The following is a 10,161-nucleotide window of genomic DNA, read 5'->3' as shown; positions in this document are numbered from 1 at the left end:
TTGACCAGTCTGAACTAGTTTTTTTTTCTTTTTAATTTTTCCAGGTTTGGTGGCAAGAAAACATTTCAAGCACAAAGGAAATGGTTGTTTGTACTATCATGAAAGGGTTTTATGGTTGCATTGGTGTCACTAGTATTGCAAAAAAATGAAGGCAATCATAAAACAAGTATAGCCCAATTATTCTAATAAAAGTGTGTTTCCACACTAGTGCATGCTCAATGAGAAAATACCATAGGATCCCACTGATGTGTTCACCACTCTCAAGTGTTGATGTCTAGAGATATAGTTGTTCAAGCCTATTACAAAAAGAAGCTCACAATAACGCTCTCTCATAGGGACTAGGAGATTCCTATCAAAATTAGGCATCTTTACAAATAAATTTAAATAATTAATTAATATAATGACTAATTTATGTCAATTTAATTTAATATTCAATATTCTTGTTTTAATGCTTCTCTTGAAGTTCCCCCGATGGGGGTGTTAATGTGGAGGATGCGAGGGCCTTGGTGACAGTTCCTACCACCCCCTCGGATGTGATGGACGATTAAGGCAATGAGGACACAACATAATATTTCATGCATTGACATGCAAGGTTTACAATTTTCCTTTGTTATTAATTTTGTTTGTATGGAGGCTTCTAGTTCCATTGGTGGGGGTTCATATGGAGGCAAGGGCAAATCCTTGGCCTCATGTTGCATGCATTATATCCACCCTAGGCTAAAGATTTATTGGAATTGAGTTTAAAATTTGGAATTGTTGCGGAGAGAGGTAAAGATCATGGTTAGAAAAGGTGGTGGAAGATTTGGAGATTTTCCTTGGGTAATTGGATCTATGTATCGCGGCTCAAATATCTGAAGGTTGGTGGGTTGGTGTTTCCCGTTGTGGAATCTTAGGTCAAGTTCTTCTACTTCCTAGTTATTTTTGCCATTTTTTTCAGTAGTCTTTATATTTAGGTTTGAAATATCGGCTTCAGGTCATGATTCAAGGCGAGGGTGTTTTATTTATTTGCATGTGGTCAACGTTTTGAGTCATTGACTTTTATCTGAATGAAGGGAGTCGCCTATTGTATGGATTGAGGAGTTAGGAAGTTGGTGTGTGAAGGTTATAGAAAGTTTGGAAAGAATCCAATGGTTATTGTTTAGGGGTTGTGCTCACCGAATTAGTTATTGGGGCTTGTGGGTATATGTGGGTCCTTCTTTGTGTTTAATGGTGTTTGGGTTTGAATCTTATTGAGAGGTTGTTGAGCCTTCTGTCTCTCTTGACGAAGTCTATGTCAAGTCTAGCATCTGTAATCTAAGCTATGTATAAGACTTTGTAGGGTGGCATCCTAGTCCTGTCGCTGGTGGGTATGGTTTATTTTCTTGTTTCTTTTGAGGGAGAAAAATTAGTAGTAGATGTACAAGGTGTTCCCATAGATTTTTATCCATTACATCAAGGAAAATAATGAGATCTAGAATTAGGGGAGGTGGTAGTGCTCCTCAGGAGTAAGACTCTTTGTTCATGACTCGGTTGCCACCTATTTCAATTCAGTTCCTCCAAAGACTAGGAAAGAAATTTGAAAGTTGGAGACTCAAGCAGGGATTGAAAGATAATCTCATTCGAACTCAGAGATCATGGAGGATATTCCATCATGGGTTCCTAACCCTGGCCACACCAAGGGAAGGAAGAAATAATGCTTGAACTCTATGGCTTTACAACTGCAGAGAAAGACCCTCTTGGCTCTGGTTTTGAAAGACAAGCAAGTAGAGAGATACAATGTCTTTGCCTCCTTGGAACACATTAAAAGGATTCTTAGGAACCAAGGATTCTACATGGATAAGATTGGTTCCCACTTGCGCATGTAGAAGGCCACATTGCTTGTGAATCAGACAATGGAGATTTGATGGACCCTTTCAATTCCAATGCGAGGTTCCCTACAACAATCTCATCCTTGGATAATGATCAATGATCAAACAGGATGGTTTACCAGTGTGGAAGTTTTTTTCCTCAGTCTTTGGCCCAATATTCAAGGCGTGTTTGTATGGATTTTTGTGGGTTTTTCCGACTCATCTTGACGCAGACATATACTCTTTTCAAGGCTATGGATATCGATGTTGTTATGGCTTGTATTGGTCTATGTCTTTGGGTCTGTCTATTGTGGGGAAATATTTTTGTTTATAGTTTATTCTAGTGCCTTACATGGCATGTTCACGAGTTTTTTTGGTTAATTATGTGCCTGAGGGAATCTCAATGTATGTTGGCTAAAATCCTATGTTTCCGACTTCAAAATTTTTATTTTTGTAATTGTAAGGTATCAACTATGCCATCATATGGGTATTATGTGTTGTTTTTGTTGGTTGGTAACATAGTGGGATGGGGGGAAACATCTTGTCACTAGCCTAGGTGCTTAGTTATTTTGGGTCTCCTCTGTAGTGAGGTTTTCATGAATGCTTTAGATTCTGTTTTTTTTTTACTGTAAGATTTAGCAAAAGAGAAATGAACTCATAAGAGAGTAGTCTAGAAAATCTATGTATCCATGTTTTGTTGAGCAATAAAAAAGCTTCAATTTACAAAAAAAAAAAAACTCTTCAAATCATTAATTTCCTTAACAAATCTTTTTCATCTTGAATTCTTAACTGTTATACTAATTCTAAATTCTAATTATATTTGGTCTTGTATCTATTCACATTTATTACAATTTTTATATCTCTATGATAATGTGTGGAATGTCCACTCCAAATGTTAAACATTTTAAAAACTCAACACAATTTGCATCAAAAACATTATTATATATAAATAATACTTAATCGCACAAAATTATAATTTTTTAAAGTTAAAATTTCTTTTTCCTTTCTCAATTAATAAAAAAATCCGTATTTATAAGTGAATCCATTACCCTTTATCAAATTAAAATTTACTAGTTCATCGAATAATTTTAAAGAAATTTTATTGTTAGCATTTTTCAAATTTTAGACTTATCAATTCATTTAACAATTGGAATTAATTTTGGATTAAGTTAAAAAAGCAGATTTTTTAGTTAACAAAAAGTTATCTTAGTTTAATTTTTTTAAATAATTTAATGTAAAAAGTTTTTTTTTTTTTTTTTTTTTTTTTTTTTTAATTCTCTTAAATTTACATTAAAAATATATTTTGCTCCGCAACAATTTTTAAAATAGTATTTATTATTCATATTAAAAAACTTAATATATTGTCATTTTCTAAAATTTATATGATGGACTCTTATGATTCTCTCGGTCAAAGAATTAAATGAAAGACTCTCAATCTAATATGTTATATAATACTTTTTGCTATCAATAAAAATATACTAACTAAACTTATATATATAAAAAAAAAAACCTTTCTTTAAGTTTTAAATTTAAATTTTCTAAGTATTTTTATATAAACTTTTTAATTTTAAAATTTCCCGAAAATCAATTTTACTTTAACATTTTTCTAATATTATACTTATTGATATTAGAAATGCTATAGATATTATCCTATTTTTAAATTTGGTTTTTTTTTTATTCAGTTCACATGAGCCCTTTTAATTTTAAAAATTTCTCCCTATATTTAAATCCAATAACTAATTCTTGAGTTAATAGTCACAATGATCTCATTTTTTTGACGAGTAATGATTTGTTCGGAAATTACATCAATTACTATTTGTTTATTAAGTTACTTACGACTTTGATGTTATTTATAACCTTTTTTTAATGTAACCTTTTTTTTCTAAGTAATATTGATTTATTAATATTATACAAAAAAGTTACAAAGAGCCTTGATTTCAGAGATGTTAAGCATCAGTCATCATCAGAAAATGAAGCTGTTTGTAATGGACTACCCCAATAGAAGGGAAACTAGTCCAAGAAGCTTTAAAGACTACCCCAATTATGGGGGAAACCAGCCATTGAACCAAAACAATTGTTTCAAAGTAGACCTTGGTTTTCCAAAATGAACAAAGAGGAATGCAAAGCTTGAACCAGAAAGACAAGGACATAACCAAGAAACAAAGTGACATTCCACCTGGCGGAGAGTTAACCAGCGAATTCAAGACACTTGGCGTAGAAACAGAGCATAGCCAGACCATGGAACCACAACACATAGAAACATATCCATCTGGAAGCCAGACACCTTTGCACGAAACCAAAAAGCCACAAAATAGTGAGACGAATCCACCTCGGAGCCAGAGAACTTTGCCTGAGCCACGTGTTAGGCTGGTCGTTCCTCCGGAGCTGGCTTTTCCTCAATCCAGTAGGCAAACTGATACCAATCGTCATCCTCATCAGACACTCCTCGACCTTGAGTAGGTGTAGCATCCACATTGCCTTCTGCATCCATCTGTCGCTTACCAGTGTCCTCAGCTTTGGCTTTGCCATGTAGAGCCTTGCTGCTTTCACCTTGCTGCCTGTTGCTAATCCCATGACAACTAGGCTCTGCCCTATTCTGCTTGTTCCCACTACTGGACAGAGGAGCTTGCGTCGCAGACTCTTCCTCGAAGGAAATTGTGATGGTGGCTATGATTGTAGGCCTGTTTAAGGAACTACAGAAGCGAAATTGAGTGCTGTGAGGGGCAGAAGGAGGAGGGAGTGGGAAATCCTCAATGTGGACAGCATTGTCCCTCCAACCTCTATCGCTTCTGGTATTTGGGTATCTGTGAGTGGGGTTAATGAGCGGGTTGGGCAATTCAGTAGTAGAGTCCGAGGAATCAGAGGTGGAGCTGGTAGAAACTTGCAAGTGATGAAAACTTCCACGCGAACCTCCATGCCTACTACGCATGCGGTGCCTGAGGCGAGCCATGGCATAGATGTGAGCTAAATTGAAAGCGGAGGAGTTGGAAGAAAGGCGACGATGAGCGTGAGCAGGGGTGGGCGAACCACAATCAAGGAGACAATAATGGGAGTGCGTAAAATGGAAACCATTACCGAAATCCTGGCAAGGGAGAATCAAGCAGCGATTGCCTGTACCAGTTCTGATACATGGTTCAGCCGATTGAGGAGAACAGACGCCATGGAGAAGGGAAGGAGCAACAAAACGGTTTGAAGGGGCCATGGTATTGAAGGGGGTGAGCTCGTCATTGCTTTCGGAGTCAATAAATGTTCCTGCAAGGTGTTTTTAATCCATCTGCCATGGACTCTTAGGACAAAGCAGTGAGCCAGATGGCTACTCAACCCGCCAGCGGTCCGTCTTATCAATTAAATGTCGTTGTTGACACCCGCATCTGGGTGTGTTTCCTCTGCATTTGCACTTTCCTTTTGCACTAGATCATTGAACTCCTGCAATTGATGAGTGTTGGCTATAGTGCTAAGAGTTCCCACATGGAGAGTCTTGCCACTTTCAACGCCAATGTTTGCTAGGAGGTCTGCTACTTTGTTACCATTCTGACGAGTGTGCCTGATGGTAACTGCGTGATGTGTGAGTAGCCACTGTTCAATCTATTCCAACCTTTCCGCCAATCTCCAACTGCTACCCACCTTATGTGCTGGAGTTCCCTGTAAGATCTGGTTGATCATGTTGATTAAGATCTGAGAGTCCCCTTCAATTATGAGTGGGAAGAATCTATTGTTCTGAGCCAGGAGAAGTCCTTGCCAAATTCCTTCTAATTCAGCTGAGTTGTTTGTATCCCAACCGATTGACCCCATGAATGTTTGAAGAACATTGCCTTTGTGATTTCTGAATATTCCTCCAAATCCTGCTTTACCTGGATTTCCTTTTGACGCTCCATCAAAGTTGAGCAATACCATGGGTGGTGGGGGTGGAGTCCATTTGTCAGGTGTATCTCCAGATGGTGGGATTTTCCTTTGGTGTACCTGCTCATGGTTCCACTGAAGGTTCCAGTTCATCCATATATTTTGTTCCTGTGGAGTGGAGGGGAAGTCATCATCAAACCAAGTTTGGAGCATCAAGGTTTCTCGTATGTTTTGACATATGTTGTTCCATAGAACTTCTGTGGGAGAGGAATGGTCTTTGAAGATGCCGCTATTTCTCTCTTTCCAGATTGTCCACATGAGGAAACCTGGTATTAGCTTCCATAAGGCGTTTAAAATTTTTCTTTTATAAGGGTGAGGTACCCAAGAACGAATAGTGCTGGTTGAATTCTCCTTATTTCATCCATCTCTTTGACATCTGAAGCTAACTTTCTCCCAAAGTTAGGTTGCTAACATACATGACTTTAGGAGATGTTCCTTAGTTTCTTCTGCCTATTTACAATTTGGGCAGATGGAAGGTCCATGAAAACTCTGTTTCCTTAGATTATCCCAAGTAAGGATTCTATTTTGGCATAGCAACTAGAGAAAGGTGGAGATTTTTGGCCAAATTGGTGGTTCCCAGACTTTGTGCCAGAGGCTATCCTTGACGGTATGGTCCCTTAGTATTATATGATATGCTTCTTGGGATGTGAAGGTACCTCTTGTTTCATAACCCCATCTGATGATGTCTTTCTTATCTGATTGGCGAATTTTCCTGTTTGAGAGTTCTGTATCCAGGCTATCTTTGATGGATTGCGTGGCTTGCCCAAGAATGAGGTTCGAGCATAACCATTGTCTATAACCTTGGTTGTGAACTTCCTCCCAAAGTTGATTTACTTTGATCATCGGTTGCTCTACCCAATCCTGAAGCTGGTGGGGCATGAGTAGGTCCTTCAATTTTGGTCTTTGCTGCCAGGAGTCCTCCCAAAACCTTGCATTATCTCCATTCCTAATTTCCCAAAAACTGTGTTGTTGGATTAGATCTCTATGTTGTTTGGCAACATTCCAAATTAAAGAGCCTGTGCCAACTTCTTTGAGCCGAATTAAATCATCAACTGGCCTATTATTAGCATACTTAGCTGTCCATAGGATTGCCCAAGGAGTATGTGGGTTTGAGAGCCATCTCCACCAGATGCGCGCTCCCATGACCTCGTTGCTATGCTGAGGATCCCATAATCCAGTGCCTCCAGAGGATTTTGGGTGACAAACTGTTTCCCACTTGACCAGAGCCCATTTTCTTTTTTGTTTTGTATTCCCCCATAAAAAATCCCGTTGAAGATTTCTGATTGCTTTTAGAACCCATTTGGGTGCTGCCAGGACTGAGAAAAGGTAGAGCGGCATAGATTGTAGCACTGCTTTGATTAAAACTAGGCGACTCGCCATATTGAGAGCTCTGAAGGTCCATGAAGAAATACAGGCTTCCAGTTTTTCTAAGAGTATTTTCCAGGATGAGTGCTTTAAGGCAGAGGCTATCATTGGAGCTCCCAGGTATTTGGAGGGTAGAGTTGCAATCAAGAAGCCCAGAATTCTTGCTATGGAGGATTGAGTGATGGGGGGTGTGTGAAAGAAGAAGACTTGGGATTTTGCTTTGTTAATGCAGGCGCCAGAGGCATCCGAAAAGTCAGATAAAATGGATTTCAGTTTACGGGCTTCCTGGACCGAAGGATGACCAAATAACATATTGTCATCCACGAACTGTTGGTGGGTGAAAGCAGGGGTATTTTGGAAAGAAAGGCCACGTAATTGCTGGTTATGAAGGGCATCTTTGATGTAACGTCCAAGACCTTCCGCCATAATAACGAAAAGAAAGGGTGAGAGAGGGTCCCCTTGTCAGATGCCTCTGGACGGGTGGAAGGGGGTGGAAGGGATCCCATTGACTAGAATTGAGAAAAAGGTAGAGGTGATGAGACTCATAATCCATCTTACCCAAGGGGGGGTAAAGCCAAAGGCTAGCAGCATTTTTTGAATATATTTCCAGCTTAAAGTATCGAAAGCTTTTGAGAGGTCGATTTTTAGGAGCATACCCGCCTTTTTAGATTGCTTTAGGGAGTGAATGATTTCATGAGTGAGAATTATGCCATCGGTGATCTGCCTTCCTTCCATGTATCCTGATTGCTCCGGTGATATAAGTAAGGGAAGCAAGGGTTTGAGGCGTGTGGCGATCACTTTGGAGACAATTTTATACATTACATTGCATAGTGCAATAGGTCGGAATTTGTTTGGAGTCTGGCTGTTCTCCTCCTTAGGGATGAGGGCGATGAAGGTGGCATTCAAGGATGGAAGCATCCATCTAGTAACTCTGGACTCCTCAACTACTTGCCAGACTTCCTCCTTGATTAGATCCCAGAAGTTGTGAAATAAGTCTGAAGTGAAGCCGTCTGGTCCAGGTGCTTTCCCAATTTTGAGCTGTCGCATAGCTGTCTCCACTTCCTGTAAAGATATAGGCCTGAGGAGGATTTGATTGTGTTCCTCAGTTACGATCTTAGGAATATTCTTAATGATTTTCTCTATAGCTGGTAACCGATCAGTCTCCGCTTCCTGATGCACCTTCCGAAAGTGGGTGAGGAGTTCCTGTTCTATATCTTCATGCTTTTCTAGATGTTCCCCTTGTCGATTTTGTAGGACAACAATGTTGTTGTGCATTCTCCGTTGGATAGTGGTATGGTGGAAGAACTTTGTGTTGCGTTCGCCCTCTTTAAGCCATCTGATCCTCGACTTTTGTCTCCAAAGAATCTCTGCCTATTTTTCTCTTTCTGAGATTTGCATTTGTAGTTGACGTTCCTGTTCTGCTATGGTTTCGGATCTGCCTTCAGCTATGATTCTCTGCTGTAATTTTTGCATTTCTTGTTCAAGAGCGTCTTGCGCCTGAAAGATATTGCCGAAGGTAAAGCGATTCCACTGTTTTATGTTTTCCTTAAGATTTTTTAACTTTTGTTGGAGCTTGTACATTTTTGTGCCTGCTGGTGGTGTGAAATTTTTCCATGTCTCTGTTATTAGGTTGTGAAAATCTGGGTGATTCATCCAAAAGGCTTCAAAGCGAAAGGGCCTGCGAACATTGTCTCCCGGTCTTTGCCAGTGAAGCTTAATAGGCCAATGGTCCGAGCCAGAGAGTGGTAATATAGAGGCCATGAGATCCCCACCAAGATGTATTGCGTTATCAGAAAGCAGGAATCTGTCTAACCGAGATGCAATTTGGTGGGAATATGCACGCTTGTTGTTCCATGTATATACGCCATTGTTGAATTCCATATCTATGATCCTGTTGTTATGAATGTAATTTTTGAAGTGGGTGCTTTCATCGTCCAACTTGATCTGTCCTCCTCTTTTTTCCTCCAATCTTGTAATCATGTTGAAGTCCCCTCCTGTGATCCAAAGTGGGTGGGATCTTTCTGAGTTGATCTGAGTTAAGGTATTTAGTGTGTCTACTTTGTTTGTTGCCTCCTGGGGAAAGTAGACATTGGTTAAGTGTCCATGGACGTTTTTCCCTGTTAAATGAAACATGGCTTGGATAAAGTGCTTACTAGCATGTATGTTAGTAAGTGTTATAGCTCTATCATCCAAAACAATGGCTAGCCCTCCTGAGGCTCCTGTGGCTTCCACAACCACTTCTTTGCTTCCTAGTCATGCTTTGGCGAGGATCTGATCCAACGTTGTGGAATTACACTTGGTCTCCTGCAAGAAGAGAATTTGAGGCTTTTCCTATTGTAGCATATTCTTTATTAGTCAACCCTTTCCCAGGCCGTTGAGCCCTATAATGTTCCATGAGATGAGCTTCATGATTCATGATTGGGAAGGGGATCATAATATTTGGCAAGCTTGGAGTATCTTCAAGATTCCACTAGCATCTCCCCTATGCGGATGGTTCTCTGTAGATCTGTTTTCCTTCCTCGTTTCTTGTTGTCTTTGAAGATATTTCTTCCATCCCACTGACTGCCAGTTTGGACACCTAATGATCTTTATTTTTGTTCTCTTGAGAGAATTACTTCTAAGTTCTCTAGCTGTCGCTCAGGAATTTTGTCATATTCCTTTTTCTTACATGCTTGTTCAAGTCCCAGTATATCTAGATCTCCGATGTCAAAGCTCTCCGGTTCCTCTTCCATGTGCTGTATTGCTTCCTACTCTGCCTCTGTATCATCTACAATCGTGAGCTGCATCTGAGTGCTATCTATCTCCATTTCTTGAGCAATCCTTTTCTGCGGGTTACTGGGAGAGGGCGATTTGGTGTCCACGGGTTGCTTAGAAGTGAGGGCTTTCTTTGAGCTTGAGGGAGTAGAATGGGCGGTAGTCTTAGGGGTGGCTTCAGGTTGTTCCTGATTATCTAAAATATGAACCTTCGGTTGGAGCAGGGTTTCAAATCTATTGCCTGTTGATGGAAAGGAGGTGTTGGTGATAGGTTTTTTGACTGAGGTAGAGGGCTTTTCATGGGTCTTTTTGCGAT

At 39.8% G+C, this 10,161-nt stretch overlaps 1 protein-coding gene across 1 annotated transcript; it reads right to left on the bottom strand.

Annotated features, from left to right (window-relative positions):
- Positions 1–8,462: 8,462 nt before the first annotated feature.
- On the bottom strand, positions 8,463–8,972 carry LOC149178002 (uncharacterized). The gene has a single exon (XM_089421949.1). The coding sequence runs from the start codon at positions 8,970–8,972 to the stop codon at positions 8,463–8,465; it is 510 nt and encodes a 169-aa protein (XP_089278075.1).
- Between the last annotated feature and the right edge of the window lie 1,189 nt (positions 8,973–10,161).

This window comes from Pinus tabuliformis, chromosome 4_1 (genome assembly GCF_031772625.1).
Source record: "Pinus tabuliformis cultivar Carrire ecotype Pingquan chromosome 4_1, CPIR1, whole genome shotgun sequence".
NCBI classification, from domain to species: Eukaryota; Viridiplantae; Streptophyta; class Pinopsida; order Pinales; family Pinaceae; genus Pinus; species Pinus tabuliformis.
The sequence above is the reverse complement of the archived record's forward strand: the minus strand, read 5'-3'. Positions and strand labels throughout refer to the sequence as shown.

Excerpts from the sequence above, each read along its gene's own strand:
- LOC149178002 (XM_089421949.1), bottom strand. The coding sequence starts at position 8,972 with ATGGAATTCAACAATGGCGTATATACATGGAACAACAAGCGTGCATAT.